The 24,270-nt window shown below is 45.6% G+C and overlaps 2 protein-coding genes across 15 annotated transcripts in view; one reads left to right on the forward strand and one right to left on the reverse strand.

The window, feature by feature from the left end:
• Positions 1 to 1,260: 1,260 nt before the first annotated feature.
• s1pr4 (sphingosine-1-phosphate receptor 4) lies at positions 1,261 to 5,268 on the reverse strand. The gene is made up of 2 exons (XM_064331689.1): positions 5,112 to 5,268; positions 1,261 to 3,552 (listed from the first exon to the last, which is right to left on the reverse strand). Exon 2 carries the CDS (start codon positions 3,441 to 3,443, stop codon positions 2,271 to 2,273), a length of 1,173 nt encoding a protein of 390 aa, XP_064187759.1. The 5' UTR covers positions 3,444 to 3,552; positions 5,112 to 5,268; the 3' UTR covers positions 1,261 to 2,270.
• A 7,303-nt stretch (positions 5,269 to 12,571) lies between these two features.
• si:zfos-588f8.1 overlaps positions 12,572 to 24,270 on the forward strand; it is a 68,777-nt gene continuing 57,078 nt past the window's right edge. For 13 of the 14 annotated variants that reach the window (XM_064331693.1, XM_064331696.1, XM_064331695.1 and 10 more), the window contains exon 1: positions 12,573 to 12,941. The gene's annotated coding sequence lies outside the window, so the exon portion shown is untranslated. Of the gene's footprint in view, positions 12,942 to 24,270 lie in introns of all 14 variants that reach the window. The other variant, XM_064331692.1, reaches the window with a different exon arrangement.

Below are 24,270 nucleotides of genomic sequence, written 5' to 3' on the forward strand. Positions count from 1 at the left end.
ATAAGATTTTGACTCTTGCCGACTAGGGGAGGCGTTCCTCTGATCTGGAGGCTGGGTGTAGCGAAAGTACAGTTCTCCCCCAGTCAGCCCTGGCACTACAGGAAGTGACTTAAGTGGATCGGGTGCATGGAAGGCAGGTGTAATGGATGTGGGGATAACTTCTGACAGGGAGAGTCACCTGAGGAGAGGGAGAGAGGTGAGAGGGGAGAGGAAAGCTGCGACAGGTGAGGAGCGCGCCTCACAAAGGTGTCTTTGTTCCCACCGGACGACAGAATGAGAAGCGGCTACGTCAGCGTGGAGAGGTCTCAGACTGGGGGGAGGGCTGAAGGGGAACCCCCCCCCCAGCCCTCACCCTCCTCCTCCTCCTCCTCTTTTCAATCCACAGGTATTTCATTTCAGCCAGGTACTTCTAATGATGGAATTTATCAAATGCTTACTGTATGCCCTGTGGAGACACCGTTTCAAGTTTCTGGTGTGCACCGTAAACACACAAATGTGATCTCCCTTTAAAGCAACAATGTAAGATCTAGGATTACTGTGAACTAGAACAGGCAAAAAAAAAGGAGTTGGTATTGCATTGAGAAACAAGACCATGCGTCAAGTGCAATCTTAAAGGCACTAGAGTTACCCCTGTTGCTTTCATATATGATACTGTCGTTTGAGTCATTATCCACTGAGCTGTCAGTGAAAAATAAATAGCTTTGTAGACTATGTTGTCATTGGAGATAGTTATGGCATTTCTTAAGAATGCCGTTTTTGGGGCTGCTGGGTAGCTCATCCTGTAAAGGCGCTGCTCCAGTGGATGAATGAGCCCCATGGTCTGATATCAAATCCAGGCTGTGCCAGAGTTGACATCAGCCCCACGGGGTGACACATAACTGGCTCTAGTACCGCCCAGGATTGAGAGAGTTGGAGTCTGTTGGGGTTACAGCATTGCAGCACCAGCAGCCCCCACTGGCTGTTGAGGCACCCGCAAGTTCATTTAAATCTCACAGGAAGTGTCTTCATGAGACTCGTGTCTGTGCAAGCCCGAACTGTGAACTCCCATACCAGTGAAGTGTGAAGCTCGACCATGTTAATAAGGGGAACTTCGGAGGAGAGCACGAACTTCTCTGAGCTTGTCCCAGGCTGATAGCGTAGGTCGCAGCAGTGTGTTTTAAAGATCGCACACAGCCAACGGTCACACACCTTCTGAAGACAGAAAAGCTCCACCTTGTGGATGATTAGTGTATCAGGAAATTGCAGGAAAGAGCCTGTCAGTCCTGCAAAATCATTTTATTTTCAGTCTTATAGAAACAGAATCAAGTGGAATTTATATGGTATATTGCCTTGATATTTTTTAAAAAGCTCACTTGATTTATTTACTAACTATGACTTATTTAAACAATAGGAACATACTGTACAATGGCCAAAATATGAAATTAATATTTCTTTAATATCAATGAAACATAAGTATAGTAAAGCGACATTTTACAATATGTCATCTCAATTCAGTTTTTTCAAGATACCACTGTATTCTTAACGATAATCAGCGCTAACAAAAACTGTATTTAAAAATATAGTAAAAAGGTATCAAGAACCTTTAATAAGTACAGGAAAGCAACATTTTACAACATATAACTCTGTCACTCAATATATAAATCTATTCAGTTTTTTAAAACATATTTGTCAAGCACAACTAATACAGCTGAAATAAGCTCTGTAGGTATTAATCAAAAGAAACTACTTTTTAAAACAGAATCCCTTTTCCAGAATATATTTATTTTAATTCACATTACTTTATTGCACATTCAACTCTGACAAGAATAAGAATACTGAACCTTCGGACATAACAGTATGGCCTCCAGATATTAGATTCCATAAGATTTGTTATTTCATTTTTCCTTCCCCTTTTGCAGGCAATAATATATTACAGCAGTGTGTGTGCGTGTGTGTATGCCTGTATCTCTGTGTGCATGTGTGTGTATGTGCATGTGTGTGTGTGTGTGTGTGCGTGTGTGTATGCCTGTATCTCTGTGTGCATGTGTGTGTATGTGCGTGTGTGTGTGTGTGTGTGCGTGCGCGCCTGGGCTTGTGACACCATGATTCTGCCTCAGCTGTTAGTCTTGTGGATAGCTCGGAAAAAAGAGACAAAAACAAAAAAAATACCCAGAAAAAAAACAAATACGGAACGGTGGAGGGTGTCACGCAGAGGAAGGAACAACGAGGAGCTTGCGGGGTGGAGCTGCAAGGGCGCGGTTGGCCCGGGAGACACGCCTGGTTTCTGTGGTCTAATCGATCGACACAGACAGGCAGGATGTGGTGGAGCTGAGGCGGGGTTTCTTGGCCTTGCGGGGGGGCGTGGGGCTGGTGCTCATGCTCCGCACGCGGTTGAAGCTGTTCCGCAGGCTGTTCTGCCGGTGCGAGCCCCCGGAGGTGCTGCTCGTCTCCTTGGACGCGAAGCTGGCCGGGTCGCACAGGCCAGCCTTCACGCAGCAGCAGAACAGCAGGCTGGCGATGGCCTGCCGCAGCTCGGCGCTGCCCAGCGCATAGATCACAGGGTTGAGGGCGGAGTTGAGCACCGCCATGGCGATGACCCAGTCCGCACTGTAGAGGGGGCCGCAGCTGCGCGACTCACAGAAGAAGTCCACCAGCAGCAGGATGAAGAGGGGCCCCCAGCACACCATGAAGGCCCCCACGATGGAGATGACCGTCTTCAGGAGCCTCAGAGAGCGGGTCCGGCTGCGCGTGGAGCCCATCTCCGTGCTGCCCCTCACGTGCCAGTAGATGGCGCCGTAGAGCACCCCGATGGCCAGCAGGATGATGAAGAAAATGACCAGGGAGAAGAGGATGTAGCTCTTGGAGTACAGCGGCAGGAGGGTGGAGCAGCTCTCCAGCTGGCACACGCAGTTCCAGCCCAGCAAGGGGAGGAAGCCGATGGCGAAGGCCAGGAGCCAGCACAGGGCCACCAGGCCGTAGATGCGGCAGGTCTTCCTGGCGGACTTCTGGTGCAGGGGCTTCATCATGGTGGCGTACCTCTCCACGGCGATCAGGAGCAAGCTGAAGATAGAGGCGGCCAGCGCCACGAACAGCACCCCCTCGCGGAAGAGCCAGAGGGCGGGGCTCAGGCGGAAGGTCCTGCTGCCGGACATGCACAGGTTGAGCACGTAGGCGCCGCCCGTCAGCAGGTCGCTGAGGGTGATGTTGGCAATGCAGATGTAGACCCAGCGGTGCCGCAGGCGGACGCGGAAGAGCACGGCCAGCAGCACCAGCAGGTTCTCCGCCATGATGCAGACGCTGATGAGGAGGAAGCAGGCCTTGGTGGCCCCCATGCCGCCTCTCTCCGACGGCCGGTTCTGCAGCCGGCCGGTCCAGTTGTAGTGCTCCCGGACCACGCTGACGTTCCCGGAGCCGTACAGGTGGGGGCAGGGGCTGGGCGAGCTCAGAGACTGCAAGACCTCCATGAGCACAGCGGCGAGAAGGTGACACTCCTGGGATGGATGAGACTTTAGACTCAGGCTATCACTCTGTTCCCGGTCTGAGCTGAGAGACTCCTCTTGAGCATGAACACACCTGCAGCAGACAGCGATGCATGTGAATATGAGACCAATGGTCTGAAGCATGTCTGTCACTCTGTACCTGCAGTCAAGGTTATATCTGAAACACTGAAGACCTAAGTATTTAGGTTTGATGCCAATAAATCGACTCATGTAACTAGCAAGTAAATGTGAAAAAAAATGTCAAAAACTTCAAGGACATTGTGATATTTACACCATAAATGGAATTTGTTTTGTGGAGATTTTACTAAAAATAATTATGTTGTGGAAGACAGGCACAAGTCCATTTGTTTAAATATTGTTACCACTAATAGAATTTCTTCTTCTTCACATTTGCTTTTGTACCTGTGATTTAGCTGGATACTCTATCCCAGAGCTTTTGGCAATGAGTTATATTTATATATAAGGGAGATATTCCAGTACCAAAATTATTCTGCCTTCAAGTTAGTTAAATCTGCCAAAGCCGTCGGCTTCTTGACGTAATAAAAGCAGTGATCTCACATACCCTGGGCTGTATGAAAGTTAACCCCTACTTTTCACATTAATTAAAAACATGCAGACTTATCTTTCTTAAATTGTGGTCTCCCTTGTTAAATCCCCTCAGGATGTTAATGTGCATTTATCTGCATACTTCCCTGTAAGTTATGGTGCCTGATATCAGAACTCCTAATAAATATTTACGGGTATATGCTTTTAGGCTAATCTAGTAAGAACAATAGGTGACTTCCTGTAATCACATTTGCTCTCAGTACAAGCTTATTAATTTTGTACTGACTTGTTATTGGCTCCTCATGGTTTTTATTTATTGTTATTAGTCTCCCAAAATGCCCCACACGTGTGGCAAATGTGTCATCACTGCCTGCTCATGTGCCCCTTTAAATATCATTTTAACCACAAGGCAGTAGATGTAGCTATAATTACCATACATCTGAAAATAGACTCCTTAGGGAGGAGCTGACTATTTCTGGGGAATTTGCAGTTTAGATGGTAAAGACTCATGTAAAAGCTTGTTTTTATCTTCTGACCCCAAGAAAGGATTTAAATGTACATCAAAACATGGAGGGCGCATTTAATTGCAATTATTGGAATAAGAACCTTCCCCACTTATGAGCATGAAAATGTATCAGTGGAAGCAAAAGAATAAAGTTCAGCAAAAAAAAAAAAACAGGCACATTTCAAAATTATATGACCATACTGGATGAACATGAAATTATCCCAAATTGATCATGCAAATTGCATATTTGGCAAATCAAAGTTCAAAATTATAACTAGCTTATGGAGTCTTACATCCCAGCTTCTACTATGAACTATGGCTTCTCAGAAATGTAATTATTACAATAACTACAATATATAGTAGGATTATTAGTTGTAGCAGTAGTGCAAATAAAATACAAGCTTTTACTATTTGCAACAATGCCATTAGAATTAAAATATTGGAAAAAGAAAAACAGAAAAACCAATCATTTAATTATTTACAGACAAAAGCACTTTGGACTAAATACATCTGGCAAACGTCTAGCAAAGCACCTCTCCTAGCCAGTGCTGATGTGAGTAAAGGTAGAGTAGTTGACTCACCTGTAGCTCCCAGCACGGCTCCCTCCTACACTTGCTGCTGGTTGCTCGTTGCCATTCCCCTTACTGCCAGTCACTGCAGATGTTTTCACATCTACATTCGATGGGGAAGGAAGTTCTTCAGCATCTCTGAAGGTTGGCCACACCCAATTTGGGGCCCGACATTGACAGTCTGAAGGCAAAAAACTTTTCTCTCTGATGTTCCCCAGCACCCAGAACATCACTGTGACATCTCATGAGTGTACCCTTCTTAAAACATATATTTAGAGCAGGGGGTCCTGGACGGCTGCAGTCTCTGCTGGTTTTTGGGATTTCTTTCAAACTCAGCAGCCAATTTAAGCCTTGGAAATAAGCTGTGCTGACTCTTTGGCAATCAATGGCTTAAATTAAATTTGGCTTCAAGTTAATAAAATAATGATCATAAACTAATTGCAACATTATACCTATAATTACATAATTGTAACAATTGTTATTTTATTTTTCCAAATTCAGTCAGAAAGCTGTGTCACTTTTGTAATATCATACATGAAGCCTTGGGCAACATTTTGAAAAAAAGAAAAGGAAGAAGAGTCATGTCTTAATCTTAAGGTGCAATGCTTTTCACTGTGCAATGCTAGTCACTACAGCAGCAATGATGCATTACTGAGATTTTGCAAGGGGGTATTTGCTGTTTGGATGGCATCACGTTCACTTTCTTACAAAAGCTTGATATTCGCAAGATTTGCTCAATATTTCTCAGAAGGATTAAGGCAAAACAGGAACTGCTGATGCTGTGAAGAAGAAACAGCCCCACCCTGCAGTTCCGATACTCTGAGGTTTCTCACCTCATTACACCCAGCTGCAGGCTTGTAGCCCAGGGCCTACCAGTAGTCTCTCATTGACCTGCATGCACTCATCCACCTGTGACCAGACTGCTCTCAAATTATTCTTTGAGTCGTTGCATTGATTTTTTTCTCACCCAATTGACTTTTCCCAGATGGGTTTGAAGACCATCAAGGCCTCTTCTATAGCTGGGACTGTTGAACCATCTTGAAACCAATGCTCACTCAGATCCTTAATGGTTTTTCATTGTTCTGTTTTCAGTACTTTTAAGCCCATGTAAGTGATGCACTTGTTTTAGAATCATTGCAGAAGCAAAGAGCCACTATGCCATCAATGATCATCACCAGCTCTTTGAAGTGGAGGTGGCTTCTAGTATTTATTCTGAGTGACCTACTTCCAATAATGATCAGAGACGGGCCATTTCATCTATGTTCAAAATATTCCTAAATATCTACATAAGGCTGGCTTTCAAGTCATCTACTCACGAGTAATGCGCAGTCAAGAATGGTCCACAAAATTGTCCCATCCCATTCCCATCCCATACATTACACTCATTTTCCAGAAGCACCTGAACAACTAAATATGTAAGAGAATCTCATCTACCTGAAGTATGTGATCAGCCATGCCATACCTGGCAAACAACATTCCTGGACCAACGAGTTCATGAGCAGCATTATTAAAGTAAGTAAGTTAACTTTTTTCAATCATGGATTCATACAGTCAACATCCAAACAAGAACAATCCTCAAGTAATTAAATAAGAATGGAGTGCTACTTAGAAGTCTCATAAAATTATCACAAAGGTAATGTCTGACTCAGCAACACTGATAAATATCATTACTTTATGGTGTTTTCATGCCACAGTCCGAAGAATTAGCAGAAGACAGATTTGAGGCCTGGAGGACATGCAATATGACACCTCACTGGAGGAGTGGTCCATGGAATGCCTGAGGGCTCACACATTCAACCCTCCACTGCATATCACTGCATATTAAAAGCAGATTCAACACCTTCCAACTGGCATCTGTTGACTTCTAATGTGCCTGACCTGTGTATCAGGTGCAACCAAGCTTATTATTTATGAGATTGTGGAGTGATGTAAGATAACCAAAGTCATTAATGGATAAATGCCTTTTGCAGGGAAAAGGTCACTTGTTTTATCGTGGGAAAATGTAAACAAGCATAGTCTATTGTATTTTTTAAAGATTTATCTTTCAGAATTGACATTGCTAAAGACAAGCTTAGGATGTTTGATAAGATATGGGGTCCCTAAATTCCAGTAATGGATCCTTATGTTAAATTTCTGAAACAGTACAATAACAAATGTAGGCAGAAAAAGGGGAAACTTAGGAAAGCATAAAGAGAATGTAATAGAAATTTCATTATTTTATTTTGATTTAGAACCTTATTATCCATGGTAGGTCGTGAATTTTGTCATTCTTTGTGTCTAATTCAATGCCTTGGGTGTGTAATGTGTATTGCTGTGCGTACCGTACATTGTTCCTTATATACGGCATGATTAGAAACACTTTTATTAAATACCTTGTTAATAAAAGAAAAAATGTAACAGTTTTTGGGAAAAGAGGGGAGCCAACATACAATCTGAAGAGGTGAGTATTCAATCTGTGTCAGAAAATGGCCAGTGGAATGATCTTTGTAGGAAGTTCATTCCACCACTGTGGGGCTATTACAAATGGACTAGCATTGGGACAGCTGTCTAAGGCGGCTACAATGAAGCCAAGACAAGGCTGCAGAATGGAGCTGCATGTCTGGTGAGTAAGGTTTGAAGGTGGACTGGAGATATTGTAGAGCTGCTGCATTCACTGTCCTGCAGGTTTCAAACGCGATGCAAGCTGAGACAGGTAGCCTGTAAAGTGAAAGGAAGGGGGATGTGATATGAACATGGCAGGGAGGGCTGTAGACAAGCTGTGTGCCTGTGTTCTGGATTGGCTGCAGTGGTTTGCTGGCACAGGTAGGAAGGGAGACCAGAGAGGAGGGTATAACAGCAGTCCAGAAGCAGTTGTATATTTTGCATTGTATATTTCATGGGTGGTGAAGCAGATTAACCTGAGGCCTTCCCTGATTCTCTCCAACCAATGTTTTTGTTTCCTAAAAGTGTCATATCTCCACTAAGCAAACCAGGACTGAAATAAAATTAAATAATTAAGTCAAAAACATTACATTTTTAAATGAATTATTTAATTGTATTTAATTCCTAGTTTAGTTAGTCAAGATAGGACATTTTTAATCAGGCAAGCTAAGGTCTTTGTCTTCAAACAGATTACCTCCATCCAAAAACAATGTAGGATTGCTAGATATCAGCAATGCTGCAGTGAAATCCCCTTCTGGACTGACAGCAACAGTCAAACGGCCTTTGCTTTGTGGGAACTGAAGCAGAGCACCTGCTTGACAGAATGCCAAAAAAATAAGAGTATAAGAGTATAGAAGCAGCTTGCAAAAGAAAAGCCCTCTTTGACGCTGCAGGAGAGAAATGAAGCTTTGCCAAACTATCACTTTTAGGCACTGCAAACCTGACTGCCTGGGGTTTTTTCTTTTTTCTACATTTGCAACTTGGTATCGAACTGGCTCATGTGCAAATGCTCAGTGCTAAAGCTCATAAGCGCATAGTTTTTGCTGTTTTTGCAATCCCTTTGTAATCTACTGCCTCTCATGAAATACATGTACATGTACACATGTACACAGACACACAGACACACACACACACACACACATACACAGACACACACACACAGGTGCATTTTCATCATAGGTCACTCAGGTACCTTTGTGACCTACATTTCATTGTTGGTGACGCAAATTAGCCTGGGACTTCCCTGATTCTCACCAAACAGTTTTTCTACAACTTCTACTCCTGGGGATTCGGTATTACTTCAACAAACACGTGTACATGTACTTCTCCTTTTTGCTAAAAGCAGTTAAGACAGGAGAAAAGATGATCTGAGAATGTCTTGCACCTCTTTATTTTTGAATACATAAATGTACTACATAAAACTGGCCCCTCTGATTGATATCAAGCATGCTGCTCTCACACGTGAACAGGCGAAAACAACACGTCAGAAAGAAAGGCTAAAACAACCACATCCTGGGCGTCAACAACAACACCACCTAAACTGTTGAAAACACCCATTCGTGGAACTACTGCCACTGTCAACGATGAAAACCACAAACGGTAAGCCAGGGAGTTAGACCCACACATTTATGCACTTCTAAAAATTCTAAACAATCTACCAAGGACTGACCATGAACCATTAAGACCCACAATATACACATGCAATATCTAATAAAGCAACCTGCAAATGATATGAACACCCAAACCGCTACAAGGAAATGGCTAACATGAGAACAAAACCTACATACATTCCTCTAGCGGATACAGTATGAAATTACATATATTCAGGGGAATCATTTTTGAATACATCCAAACATGTTTTTAAAAACTGGGCAAAATTAATCAGTACATAACTACAAAAAGGCACGTACCAATCAATATATCAATTGTCCAATTAATCCATTTATGTTTTAATCTCCCAGTAATTTTAGATAAAAATCACTGGGTAAGGTGGCCAGTGTTGCTCAGGTAACCGGTGCATATGCCCCGCCCTGTTTAATCGCCAGGCAGGTGGAGAGGCACCTCCCCTCAGGTCAGTGTTTAAAATAGTCACGGACTCACAGGAAAACATGAAGAAGCAGAATACGCTTTTCAGCAGCTGTCATTGTTGTGTGATTCAGAGTGGTATACAAAAGCAGTTGTGTCAGAGTATATTGCAAAATGTGAGAAAAAGGTATAAATATACACACTATGTTATGATATACAGATTTAAATACATAATCTATAATGGCATAATTCTGTATTTCTTTGTTTTTCTCTATTTTGTTTTGTTTTATTTTGCTTTTGGTTTTTTGCCCTGCTGTACATAAATCCCACTGGTAAAATATTCTTTCAAAGTTGACAAAGTGAAAAATACTGCTCTGTGGATTGCCGTACAAATAAAACACAAGCCTATTCAGCACTTCTGGTGGGTGTGTTGGGAATAGTATTTTATGTTTCACAACTATGAGTAGTAACATTACAACATAACTTGAATTTGTTTCCCCTTTTGTTGTTTGTCAGGGCTCTACTGACACTAGCACCAGGTCTTTACTGTTTTTTCTTATCTGATCTCACGCTAGCTTGTTTTTAAAACTGAGATGACGCTATGTTGAAATTTAAAGGGACGGTTTCACGTGGCACTATGGCTTCCTGTTTATTAGTGGTTGGGTATGATTATGAAGTCCACTATCTCTGTTTTGTGTTTTAGATGAAGCTGCCGTGAACTGTTTAGGGTGGCAGTGAACTTTCATCTTGTCATTGGCAGCAAAATAGATTTAATGTTGCTTAGCAGAAATGATATACAGAGCAACACAATAATTTTTGCTCATTGAGCTGAAATAACCTAGGCACTTGTAGCCTAGTAGTTGAAATGTAGTTAAAATCGTTTTTATTAATGCAATGATTAAAACTATAATGCAGGATATTCCCAAATTATATTTTAAGCACCGAGTTAGCACCCTGGAGGATTTTCATCAGCACCTCTTGGTCATTTTGTGTAATTACACCGTACAAATTGCATGATGTTGGGTGCAATTGCAGTTATTCAACATCAGATGTTGCTCTAAGCTAACTTATACCATATTCAGTCACTTTTTGGACAAAGGAAAAAATGTTGCACAAAAGATTTGTTGATGTCTTTTATTTCTGCTTCAGTTGGGGTATTTGGCTTTTTTTGGAATTCACTCATTTTGTAGATTTTTGAATTATTCAAGGACTTACTTAGGTCTATTCTGTTTGTAAACGAAAGCCTGCACTTCAGCGGATTTAAATATATTTTTAGATTTCTTCCACTCCTGCAATATCTTCAGATGCCTTACTATTGGCTGTTATTAATTGGCCTTTAAGGAACTGGTAAATTAATATTTCCAGTAAAATTATTCACAAGAGCACAAGGGTTGTCTAAGAAACTACTGTTTTTAAATTCTGGAAAGCTATAATAAAATGTTTGGCAGGACATCAACACTATTTTTTGTTTTGTTTTGTTTTTTCAAATAATTATTTGTATCCTGATCTTGCACATTATTTCACATTTATTGACTGTTAGAGTAATTATATACTTATTGATTGTATTGTTTTTCATTAATGGACAAAGCCTAGAACAGAAATTTGCCCAGTACTGCAGCATGTGAAAGCATTACTTTGTAATGCTTTTTAAATGACTGAACTGAAATGTGCAGTGTGTATGTACTGCCAAATTCATACCATTGAATTTTGGTGTGCCCTGCGATGGATTAGACACCTGTCCAGAGTGCACTCTTTCCTCTCCCCTAATGCATGCTGGGATGGGCTCCAACCTCCTTGCAACGCTGACCAAGAATAAGAAGGTTAAAAATGGATGGCTTGGATTTGATTTAATGGCTGCACTTTTGCTTAATGTTATCTGTTGAAAAAAATACCATTAAAATTAAGGCACTCCAATGAACTCACAGATTGGGTTGAAAAACAAAACTGTTACAACTGTTTGTAAGCAAACAGCATTACAACTGGGGCAAATGGAAGAGAAGCAATGGCATTGACTAGAACAGGCTTGAGAGTAACAAGATGCATAGAAAGGGCAATAGCTCAGTAAATAAAGCTTTAGTAGAGGGAACATAAGAAATAGAAAGAAGAAGAAATGGAGGGAGAGAAGGAACCACCAATCTCTAAAACAAAATTCAATAGAGTGAAAACAATTCCTTGGCCTTGGTCAGATTTCAGAGTTGAAAGGTAAGGAGCAATGTGTATTTAAACTATATTTCAATGGGTGCAGAGGCTCTGGTGAAGACTGAAATTGAAATCAGGATATTATTTAAACCATTATGAACCTTGAAGCGTAGATACTGCCTACAACCAGAGGGAGTAGGTTATGTTGGATTCACTATGAAGGGTGATGTCAAGTTGTGTGCTGAGGTATTCAAAATTTGTACAGACAGCAGTTCAAAGGTTTCATTGCTGGATTCAAGAAGAAAAACTGAAGTTAATCTCACCGGCCCAATTCTATATTCCTTCATTTGGTTCCTGAGTTTCTCTGAAATATGATAGGCTAATATGTTACTGAAGTAGGCTACATGAAGAATACTGTATTTCATAGTTTATAGTATTTCATAGTTTACAATTATTCTACATGTGTTTAGTTAATCTTTGAGCATGTCGCTTAAGGGAAAGATTTTGTTCTGCTATTTGCACAAGTAAAGCTTGTATGTTCAGATACAGGTCACAGGTTTATTTCCCACCAGAACAAGAAATGGTTGTTATGAGATGATTAGCCTTCATTCTCATTTCAAAAAGTATTGACGGATTGATTATTTAAGTGCAATTATTTGGGAAGGGTCTTTTTTTACTCACATGAAAGAGGCCTAATTTATTTAATAAAGTTTAGATAACTTCGGATGTAGACTATACGCAGATGAAAAATTTCACTTCGGTTGTACCATTCGAAACACCACAGGGCGATATTCTCCTCCACACCATAGGGGACGCTGAAGAATTAAAATGAATTGTCTCAAAGTACGTGTATTGTGTGCAACCAGCTTGCGGCTTTTTGTGAACTTTTTTTAACGCTCCTAGTCGGGCGATGTAACATGAACGTTAGATTCATACAGAGAAAGGAAGTAGTGAGCTAGGTTACTAGCCGTGTCTATCGGCGGAACCGTAAAGTTTGAAATGGGATACGGTTTTCAATTGCTTAATTGATTTTTTATATATAACCCGCGATAGACACAACATTTCTTGTATTGAAATATAAGATTAATATGATTTCAGACAAGGACTTTGTCTGGAAAACTTTGCGATAACGTCTTTGGCTAGCTAGCTAGCCGCCTCGATAGGGAGAGAAAGGGAACTTTGAGATTTCTCTTTCAAAGTTTACGACTTTGCTACGAATTGGATTACGTTATTCGATTAAAAAAACACCAGAACCAGGTAAGTTTGTTATTGCAACAGTTCGGACGATCAAGTAGCTTGCAGGCTAAGCTTTTGTACCTGGATTGTTCAAGTCCTTGCCTTGAACAAAAGTTTTCATTGAGCTAGATTCAAACTCGCTGTGTTGGCCAAGTTACTCCATTTGAAGTTGCGCATTATAACTTTTCAGTAGATAACATTATTTGAGATAACATACTGACTGTTTAAGACGGAACATTTTCTGGGAACGTATCGTAATGGCAAGTCAACGAACGTTTGCTACTTGGTCTAGTTGGCCAAACATTGGCTTGTCAGATAGCCCAGTAACTGCTATATTATTGTCAAAGCAACTGGCTGTAGCTAGCTGTAGTTCGAGTTTTAAAATGTGACATGAGTGAGAGTCGTCGTATTTGACTTCAGAAACAATGGTGTCACGTATACTATTGTTTTCTTAATACAGCTAATCATCCAGCTGTACGTTTATTATCTGGCCATGTAGCTTACGTTAGCTGGCTAAGGCTACTTATACAAATAGTGATAGCTTAGGTAATGCTAGCCAGTTACATCCATGAAGTTAGGTACTTGTAATCTTCTCAAACGTTGCGATGTTGCACTCCGATTATTCGTGTATTATCTATGTGAATCGACTAGTTTTTGGAGAAGATAATGTTACTGGTTGATTTCAATTATGTTATTTATTGTGGCAGTTTGAACCGTGCCATATATGGACTGATGAGAAAGTCGTGATGCATGACTGTGTGGCACTGTCCCAGACGAAGGTTATGAGTAAAGAATACGTGTAACGACGTACCCCCGAGTTGTTAATTCTATTCGTAATTATTGCCTAAGCAACAGGAATTCTCCTGGACAAATAAGATGCATCCTTTTGTGTCTAACATGTTGGTGCAGCATCAAAATGGCAGTCTGTCATCTGATAGGGAGTTATCTTCATAACTTTCTGTAGCGTTTTAGATCCAGAGCGTGTTCCCCTTAACAGATTCATAAATCAGAGATTTTGCCAAAACCTACAGTAGCTAAAACATGAGTCATGTCTGAGTCGTATGTTTTTGGAAAAACTTAATCACGAAGGTAGCGTAATGTTGCTCGTGTGTAATTTGGAGAAAATGTACAATGCTTTTGGTTAGCGATTGCTTTGATCGTTGTGATTTTAAATCATAGTTTGAGTCCACACTGTCTCAACGGAGATGCATTGTGCACAGTTTCAGGGCCGTGGGGCATAATAGCTGAGGACGGTAGCTGAAGTTCTCCTGCAGTGGGGTGAGGTGCTGCGACGACAGTGAATACATAGACTGTCATAACCATCTCAGAGAACAGGATAATAACACGGTTATCTCAACAGCACGGGCTCAACTTTTTATGTCGATAGAAACGACGTCTTTGTTCAGCGTTTATGGGAGAATCACTTGCGATTGATATAAAACAAGGCCGTTAGTTATGATTTGTCGTCAGCGTACGCCTATAAAGGATCTTGAAAGTAATGGACATGCGGAAAGACAATGATGGCCCTTTTCTTTTCAGTAAAAAAGAAAGAAGCCATATGGCCTTTAGTTCTCCCGTTGCTCCGTATCTGAAGAAGTGGGTGGAGAGCAGTTCAGGGGGAGTTCCTTCCTCGGGAGTTAGTAATGGTATAACCTAACCTTCCTAGGAACCGCCATTGAGCATAACTGAACGTGATCTGATAGTCGCTAATATTCTGCTTTTATCATAAAGTGATAACTAGTGTAGATACCGCTATTTCAAGACGAATGTAAAAACTGCAGATCTACATCAAGGCGGCTATTTATATACACAAGGCGAAAGAAATGGTGTTTAAGGGTTAAATCCTGATTCTTGCCCACCTGGTTCTTGTTTATTATTGGGGACAGGGCACTGGGACAGGTAATTCGAAACCTTGACCTCAGATCTCGATGGACATTGCTGGTAGGAGAAAATCCAGGCTACATGGGGGTCCTCTGCAGGAGTCTTGCCAGTCTTTACTGAAGCCTGTGATCTTTCTCACAGGCTAGGAAATGATTTCAGATGAGTGTATGTTCTATCTCAGGTTACGTGCTTCAGCAAGGATGCAATGCCACATCGTACAAAAGCACTGGAAGGTTTGGTTCTGTCTTTAAAAAAGAAATAAAAAGGCCTTTTTTTTCTTAAATGGTTTTTACAGTGTAGTGCTTTGAAAAAAAAGCTCAGGAATGATAGTTTTCTGTTGTATTTGACTTCTGACTTCACACAGTACCAAAATAAAAGTCCCTCTGAGCAATACAGGAACTGTCATTGTTCCCCTTTTCTACGTGGGTTATTAGACAGCATGTTGTCCTTAAAATGATGACACATTGAAGGTTGTAGGTTCCTCGCCTAGTTGTGCTGGCCCGTCCTTCACTGCCTTAAATTTATATGGTTCACAGACAATTCAAGTAAATCATTAACATGAAACAGCCTTCAGAGTGAACAGACACTGCTCTCGCTTATCTTCACCACATAACTGCATTAGAAATAACAGCCCTTTTGTTTATTAATAAAAAGGCTTAAACCAGTGTAAATCACTTTATATTGCTGATGATGTTCCATCAACAAGACACAAGCTTTGTGTTACAGATCTGGTAGATCAGAGTCGGACATAAAGTGAAAATAAAACACAACGGTCACTGTCTCTGCCCAAGCCTTTAGTTGCAGGGTGCATCCCCTGCAACTATCCCCATTGTCCTCTGTAATCAGTGTGATCACATGTTCCTTTCTCAGCTGGCTTTAGATTTAGGAAATGGTCATTTTGATAAAAGAGGAAACCTGCCACTCGTCTCATAAGAGCGAGTATTTAAACAAAACCAAACGCAGTTAGTCGGAAAATCAATTCTGTCTTTCAGGCCTGTATTTGCACATAATATTCCCCTCCAATGCAGCCTCAAGCCAACGCTGGTTTATCTTATCTTTAGGAGCTCGTTGGAGTTATAGTTGTTCCAGGATGTTTTTGCATTTGGATCGGAAAAGTCACTTTTAAAAGGTTGGCAACATTTGCACAATAGCTGTGCCTTGTGGGTCTCAAACCTCGAACTGGCCCCTTTGTGAAATTAGGTCAAAACGTAAAAGAATAAAATGATAATTTGAAGTAACTGAAAGTTAGTTGTAACTCCCAATATCCGGCTTTAAAAAAATCCTTAAGCAATCTCCCACTTTTGCAGGAGATGCAGTCGGACACGGATGCGCTGGTTTAGTTTTAATTCTGGCAGGCAGCAGCAGCAAGTGACTGTGTTCTCTTAGTGCAAAGAAAAGGCCCAGTAGGCCTGTTGGTCCTCCTGGGCCTAGCTCTACCTGTCAACAACAAAGCTGTCCCTCGCTGCAGTGCAGGGGCTCGGCGGCTAATGACTCTCAATGTACTGAAATGACAATACCCAGGGGTTAGCCGGGCAGGAAGCCGCCGCCGCGAGCTGAGCTGGTGGAGGTCTGGGGTGTTTTCCTGGCATTGTGCGCGGGCAGAGGCCTGTCAGCCGGGTATTTGCCTTTCAGGGGGCCTTTGTTACCTGCACAACTGTGCGCTGTGGATCTGTGGGCAGGGCAGGGTAGGGTGAGAGGTCTCTTCTGTTTGTGTGCAGGTAGTCACCAGCTTTTCCCTCCCGATCAAGTTACTCAATGCCTCTTTCTCATCCCCAGCAGCAAAACAAAGCGTTGCAGGTACTCACAATAGGCGATGACACACAAGTTGTCGACCGGTTGTTGTGGCAACATGACACCATGGATTTTTGTAAAAGCTGAAGTCCATATTTAAGCATTGCAGCTTACAACTTAACACCTACTGTTAGTTTTTACAGGTGTACTGAGTGCCACGTGTTCTTTTTTTAGTTTGAAGTGCAGAGCAATAATTTGTTGATGGTGTGTGAGGGACTGCCATTCATAAAGCAGGTCTTTATTTAAATGATTAGCCGCATTCAAAACATACTTAAAGCGTTAGTGGTGGCGTATTTTGGAGGATGTCGACCAAATTTCTTCAGTTTCTCTCCGTTTTATTCCTTGACTTTATGGAGACGCGAGGCCTGTAATCTTGTGGAGTGCTGCAGTAGTTTGACAGGAATGTACATGGGTGTGTCGCTCTGGGGGCAGAGGAAAGAATATCTCTTTGAATGTTGCAGCTAGTAGCTAACCGAGCTATGCGGTGTGGATTTTCTGTGACGTCCGTTTGGTAAAATGTATGGAAACGGTTATAAGTTCTTTCACCGAACAGAGAGCACTTGGACAGGAGTCTGCAATCCTTCTGGCCGCGTTGTTCTTCCAGAGCAGCCAATGCTGTAATGCATGTTTAAAAATGGCTGTAATTATAGGCTAAGTGCAAACAGCCGGACCTTCAGTTTGTAGATGGCCTACATTTGTTTTACTGTTGGCGTTTTTCGTTTGGCTTCGCCCGTAGCAATGCTTTTGACTTATTTTAATCGCAAAAAGTGCACGCTAGCTGTCTAATCACAGAGGTCCTGTGACCTGTCATTGCCGGAGGGAGTTGTCTGCCTGGCCAGAAAAGGAAATGACCGTCGTTTTGAGCAGAAGTGGTTTCGCTTCTCACAGAGGTGATCGGCGTTCGTTGTAGCGGCGACTTCAGCCGAGGAATTCGTCTGCCTGTCTCTCGCAGCTCGCCCCGAGAGTGTGCTGTGTGCTGCATACGAGGCCGGGTCAAAAAAGCAGAAATGGTTTCCTGCACAGCGCAGCACGTCAGCGAGTTCGGGTTTCAGCGAGTTTTAGAGTTTGGGAAATCTGGGCCATGCAGAGTAATCCGAGCTGACCGGCGACGCCTTTTCAGGTGGTCCGAATCGACCGAGCACGAAGAAGCGAAGCATCAGATAGAGAGCTGGAACGACATGTTTTGGTTAGGCTTATTCAAATGAGGTCAACTGTTTATTGTGCAGTCTTCTCACTACAGTTTACTGGCTCGCTTTGCTTTCAGTAGTTTAGGTAACCACATGTGCTAGTATCAGGATGCCGTTTATGGAATGTTCTGTTAACAAGGCCACCCTGTATCATAGCAACTTACAAAATTAAAGTCTTGAATCCTTATTCTTTTGGATAGTGAGTGCCATTCCCATTTGACTACATGGCACCCCTTAGCAGTTATACGCGTACAGTTTACACACTATTTTATTGTTATGACTTGGGAGAATGTAACCCTACAGAGATGTGTTGCTGGTCTCTGGGTATGCACCTTTGTCCTGTTTGGTTCTGGTAGAATGCAGCCTTTCATTTGCAGTCTGGCCTGCTGTATTTGAGCTGGCTGCCGGTGTGTCTCTTCCACGCACGTGGCAGACTGGGGGGTGGGGGGGTGACGGCCCCCCTGCTAATGGCCCAGACCATGACCTCACACACAGGAAGTGGTCCGTCCGCCCCGGCCTCTCGGGCGCAGCCGGAGTGAGGCGTCATCGCCACGGCGAGCGCGGGACGTGGCCTCGGCCCAGTCGTTTCCGTGGCAACGCGACCGGCGACTCCCGTGCGCTGACGGAGGGAGCCGCGCTAGCCTGCCCGCCGCGACGCTTCGTCAGATCGTTGGGAAACTGTGAGTTTCCCCGGGAGGCTGGAAGCGCTGTTTGCGTAAATGAGGTCAGTTGGCCGCCGTCCCGGGAATCGAGGAGTTATTTATGCTCCGAGTGGAGGATTCCTCACAGGCCGATCATCGCTCGGGAACCGAGGAAGAGGAGGGACACACAGGCAGCCCCTTGTTTCTAATGACTCTGCAGCCTGAGGGTCTGTGTGAGAGTGTGTGAGCAAGTCTGTATGTGTGTATGTGAGAGAAAGAGTGTGAGCGAGCGAGTCTGTGTATGTGAGAGAGTTACCGTGTGTGTGTGTGTGTGTGAATCATTGTGTACGTGTGAGAGAGAGTGTGTGTGAGAGTCAATGTGTGTGTGAGAGAGAGAGTCTGTGTGTGTGAGAGGCTCAATGTGTGTGTGTGTGTGTGTGTGAGAGAGAGTTACTGTGTGCATGAGGGAGCCCTGTGCCTCAGTGGCCCGTGGGCTGCACTGTAAATGGGCCCCAGGAGCTCAGTGTTTGAACACAGCCGCGGGGCCCACCGGGGACGGGCCCCCACCCCGGGACGGGGCCCCCGCTCCTCGGGGCCCTGAGGTTCAGACTCAGAGAACAGTCGGCTATAAATGCGCCAGGACTGCTGGGTGGTGGCGGGGTGACTAAGCACTCCCAATGAGAGGGCCAGCTGTGGAGAGAGAGACTGAGAGAGAGAGAGACTGAGAGAGAGAGACTGGGAGAGAGAGAGAGAGAGAGAGACTTGGGGAGAGAGAGAGAGACTGGGAGAGAGAGACTGGCAGAGAGAGAGAGAGAGAGACTTGGGGGGAGAGAGAGAGACTGGGAGAGAGACAGGGAGAGAGAGAGAGACTGAGAGGGAGACCGAGACAGAGCGAGGGAGACGGAAACAAAGAGAGAGCCTCTATATATAAATGCAGTCCATTGCCTGTCTGCCCGCATCACATTTGTTGTCTGTACCACGGTGCTACTTTCGGTTCGTTCTGTTTATTAGAGATGGACGCTGACGCGGTGCGCTAATACGGGAGGAATGCGAGAGCGCTGGACTCTTGGAAACCTAAAAGGACAAAGCCGTCTGCCTCGGACCCTCGACTTCTCGTGGCTTTTCTCCCTTGCCGAGCTGCTTTTGGGTAGCACAGTTTCACAGCGTACGCGTGAGCTGCAGTTTTGATCGCGGCCCTCCTGTAGCGTGCCGGGTCACGTCCCCAGTGTGTGGGCCTCTCATTTGACCAAATCTGTGGATTTCCGCATTTTGTGCCCTGAGTCCCAGCAGACGTCCCAAAGTTAACGGCAAAGTGTTGTAGAAGAGGGCTGTGGGGCGAGCGGGGAGAGAGATCCCCTCCTCCCCCCTTCCCCCTACGTCCCTCCCCCCAAATGAGACAAGCACCTCATATCCACTCACTGTCCCGCACTCCTGTCTCAGACAGGGGTTTGTCTGGAGGGGTGGAGTGAGGTTTTAGTACCTGACATTAAGCTGCAGTGTCTGGCCGTGGTGGGATGGGGGGGGGTTTGTGCTGGGGGGCTGTTCCGGAGCCGCTCCAGGATCATGTGTTGGTGGTGTGTTCTCCAGAGAGACCCACATGAGCGCTTCAGCACAATGTCCCCTCTGTCTGCCTCCCCGCCTCAGCTTCCCCTTTCGCTCTTCCTGATTCTACAGCGAACACCGCCCAGCTGCGGTCTGCTGCCTCTCTCCCTCCCTGCCTGCATCTGTCTTTCTCTTCCTCCCTCTCTCCCTCCCTCCCTGCATCTCTCCCTCCCTCCCTCTCTTTCTCTTCCTCCCTCCCTGCCTGCATCTGTATTTCTCTTCCTCCCTCTCTCCCTCCCTCCCTGCATCGCTCCCTCCCTCCCTCTCTTTCTCTTCCTCCCTCTCTCCCTGCATCTGTCTCTCTTCCTCTCTCTCTCCCTCCCTGTCTCTCTCTTCCTCCCTCTCTTTCTCTTCCTCTCTCTTTCCCTCCCTACCTCTCTGTTGCCTTCCCTGCCTCTCCCTCCCTACCTCCCTCTCTCCCTGTCTCTCTTTTACTCTTCGCCTCTCTTCTCTTCTCTCCCTCCTTGTCTCTCTCTTCCTCCATCTCTCCTTTTATCTCCCTCTCTTTCCCTCTTTCTCTCCCTCCCTTTTTTGCTCTCTCTTCCCCTCTCTCTGTCCCCCTCTCTCTCGCTCTCTCTCTCTCTCTAGCTCTCCCTCCCTGTCTCCGTTGTCGTTAAACCCTTTTCTCAGGGGCTCATTGGCAGAGGCTGCAGAGGCCCGGCGGTCAGGGCTGTGTGGGTTACAGTCTCACGCTGCGTTAGCTCTGTTTCCAGAGCGCGGGTCTGTAATCGCCCTGCATGCCAGCGGTAGGGCCCGGGAGGAGCGCTGCTCTGGACTGCATTACTCTCCGCGTGTAAGGCTCTGTGTAATGTGGATCCACGCGCTCTGGTTTTAGGCCTCGCGGTGAGATGGGCTGCCCGTTTTCTCTTCCGCTGCGGCGAGGAGTTTTGATGGGCGGGGCTTGTGGCAGGCGTGGGGGCGGCCCTTTGCGTGCCGTTTGCATGGAAACCTCCCTGTCGCCAGGTAAGCGCCCTGCAGCCAATCTGCAGAGGATCGGTGAGATCAAAAACGGGCGTGAACTGAAACTGGCAGGACGTCCCGCCGCCCGCCGCTCGCCGCAAGGCACGCCCTGTGCCCATCGGCTCGTTCGGAAGAGCTACACCGGCGCAGAACCGGCCACGCCCCTTGTCTTGCGTATCATGTGAGATGTGCCCCTCTGCAGGGTGAAACCGGGCATCTGGACGGAGTTGAGGAGCCGTGCCAGGCGTGTGACGGGGGTGGGGGTGTGGGGGTGGGGGGTGGGGTGGCGGGTCTGCTGGATCAGCCCCGCTGTGGACCTCACACACAGGGAGGGGTTTACTGAGCCCTGCTCTGACTGAGGCGGCGTTCTCCCCAGAACGGGATCGGTAGAAGCGCGATTCGGGCATCGCCCCTGCAGCCGCCGCCCAGGTTGAAGCCAGCGCCCCCTCGCTTTCTGGAGCCGTGGATTGGTCCATGCAAATGTGCCTCTCTCAGACATTAGTAACACATGGGGTACTGCCCATCTATTAGACACCTGTGTGTGTGTGTGTGTGCGCACGCGTGCGTGCGTGCGTGCATAAGTTTATGCCTCTTCAGATTTTGCCAACTTTCGGTGCATTGCCGCTGTGATTGTGTGCACCTGCACTAGTTGTCACACCAGACATTTTGTTGAAGGTAGCAGAAGGGAGTGAAGTGGCGGCCAGTGGAGGTTCCTTCTCTTTGTGTTCTCGTGTTGGAGAAGAGCAGGGCCTCGCTTATCGTCTCATTGTGTCCGTTGCTGGGCGAGCGGTCTCGACAAGCCCGGCAGATTTGCCTCGTATCTCCGGCCTGGTGATTTTTTTTTTTTTTCCTCTCTTTTCTTTTCTTTTCTTCCCCCCTTTTTTTGTGCGCGCCGTCCTGCCATCTGCTGAAGGAGTTAGCCGCGGCCCTGAATGGAGGTATCCCTCAGACAAAGGCAGCGTTTCTGTTTCAGCCGCAGACTCCACCGGGGAGGGCGCTTTCCATTCAGGCGGCGGCTCGGCCCGCCCCTCTGCCGGAGGGCCCGGGGGTAATTTACAGCAGGCGCTGCTTTGTGCCTCCGGGACGTCGTGCTGGCAGCAGCTCCAGACCTCCTCTGCGGCACAGAGCCGCGCAGACGGCTCCCACAGCAGGGTTTGCTTCCTCTTTTTCTTCAGCCCGCGGGTTGAGGTTTAGCGCTCAGATCGAGCGCACCCCTGCGTTAGCAACAGGGTGACAGTCGCTCGGGTCCGAGTGTTCCGCCTCACCGATTGGCTCTGCTCGTTCTGACACGTTCCCCGATGGGAGCCCGGGGGCACTGTGCGCTTCCTGTTAGCTGACCTCATCGAGAGGCCGACGCTGCTCCGTGTCCGCAGATGATGAGCTTTGCGTTTCTCTGGTCTTCTGACTCTGGCTCACTCGCTTCCTGCCAGTCATCCCACGCTTCACTTCCTGTGTTAGTCAGGTGGAGTTGCGCGCTTTGATTTCGGTCTCTGGAGCTGTGGTGACGAGTCGGCCGTGGAGTCGAGAGCACCCTTAGCGACGAGCACCCTTAGCGACGGGCCGGCCCTCCCTGGAGCGGAACCGGACTGGGATCCGACGGCGGACCGCTCCTCTGCTCTGGCCTCTTCTCTCCGCTGTGGGCGGGGCTTACACACACACATGCCTGTCACTCTGCTGGTGTGTATCTACAGAACCGGTGTGGTAGGCAGCGCGCACTCATTCCGCTCTCGCCCTGCGGGGCGAAATCCTCTGCATCGCGCTTCCCGGGCCACCGTGCCGTCGCAGGGGGACTGGAACATTCCGTGATGACAGAGGAATGAGGACCTGTCCGTTTGTGTGCCACGTTTCCTGCTCCTTCTGTTGTAAAAGCTCTCGTCATTTCAGGTTCGCTGCTTGTGGCTTTTTTTCTTTACTAGCCTGCAAGGTTTCAAGCCCACAGGGTTACGTGCAAAACAAACTGTAAGAGACTCATTTGGTTTTCTTTGGTGGAGTCGTGTTTACTGCCCCAGTTACAGTGTCCGTATCGAACCGCAGATGCGCATTGTGCAGGACTATTTATAGCTCCGCAACATGAAATGTTCAGACGAGCATGCAGCACACCGAAGGGAGGTTTGCTGTTGCGTAAACCTAAAAAATAAATTGACTGTGGTCAAACCCCGCCCTCTGCATTCTGTTCCATGCTATATGACACATGGGAGACTGCTAGGCCACATTACAGACTGAGTGCAATCAGCCAGTTCCAAACGTGTGGGCACTGTGGGCTGGCTCACTAGTGAGCAGTTGAAAATAGTTTCACGTAACTTACTCTGTAAGCAGTTATTAATCAGCTTTGGGGAAATTACTGGAGAATGCGGAACCACAGGAATGTTTTCCGCATGCTGTTGCGTATATTTTATTGGTGGATTTATTGCAGGTTATGGAATGTTACCCATCGCCTACCCTGCGAACATAATTAATGCCCGTAATATGTCTGCTGTAGAAAAAGATTCACAAATCCACTCGCTATCCAGGTGGGAGCGTGTTTACGTAGCGCACCTGAAGTCCCACATCTTGCACTTTCAGAAGAAAGGGTTCCGAAGGCTCCTAATTGTCTCCATGGAAGAGCCGTATCTAGTTCATGTGTTTGCTGGGCGAAACGGTGCAGTCTGGAAGCTTTCACACCTTTAACACTTGTCACACCTACTGGAGAGGGTTCCATAGAGAACTAATAAAGGTTCCCCCGTGGAGACTAGCCGAAGATCCCTTTTTTTATAACGGTGTAGCTGTCTTGGGGAAAATGGAGATGGGTGTTAATTGGATGAGGATGGTGGTGGGAGGGGTAGGCTAATTATCTGGGGCACAGTCGCAGTGACTGGCAGGAGGTCAGTGGAAGCACAGGCACTACATTTCATTCTTTAAAAAAAAAAAGAAAAAATCATGAAATGAGGCTTAGAAGTAATTCAGTCCAGGCTTTTGTGTTTCTGTCTCCGCTGGGGGGTAGGGGTAGGGGGTTGGCTGTGGGGGTGGGGGGGGGAGAGCTCAGTCCCAGATCACCAGCTACTTATTTTAAGGAGCTTGTTTGCTTTAGCTCCTCATCTGCCTGCAATATGCAGTTGAGACCGAGGCTTTAGCCCCAACCAAACAGCCTGTCCTCAGGTCCATTATCCTTATCTCTGGAATGTTCCGTGTCCCCTGAGCTTTCTGGGGGGGATCGTCAGGGACTGACCTGAACATTCCATGTTTCTATTTTCATTGCGTCTTGAGTTGTTTTTTTTTTTGTTGTTTTTTTGAACGGGGTTCTGCGTTCGC

The sequence above is a fragment of the Anguilla rostrata genome, chromosome 4 (genome assembly GCF_018555375.3).
Source record: "Anguilla rostrata isolate EN2019 chromosome 4, ASM1855537v3, whole genome shotgun sequence".
Taxonomy (NCBI): Eukaryota; Metazoa; Chordata; class Actinopteri; order Anguilliformes; family Anguillidae; genus Anguilla; species Anguilla rostrata.

Coding starts and splice junctions, on each gene's coding strand:
- s1pr4 (XM_064331689.1), bottom strand. CDS start 3,443: ATGGAGGTCTTGCAGTCTCTGAGCTCGCCCAGCCCCTGCCCCCACCTG.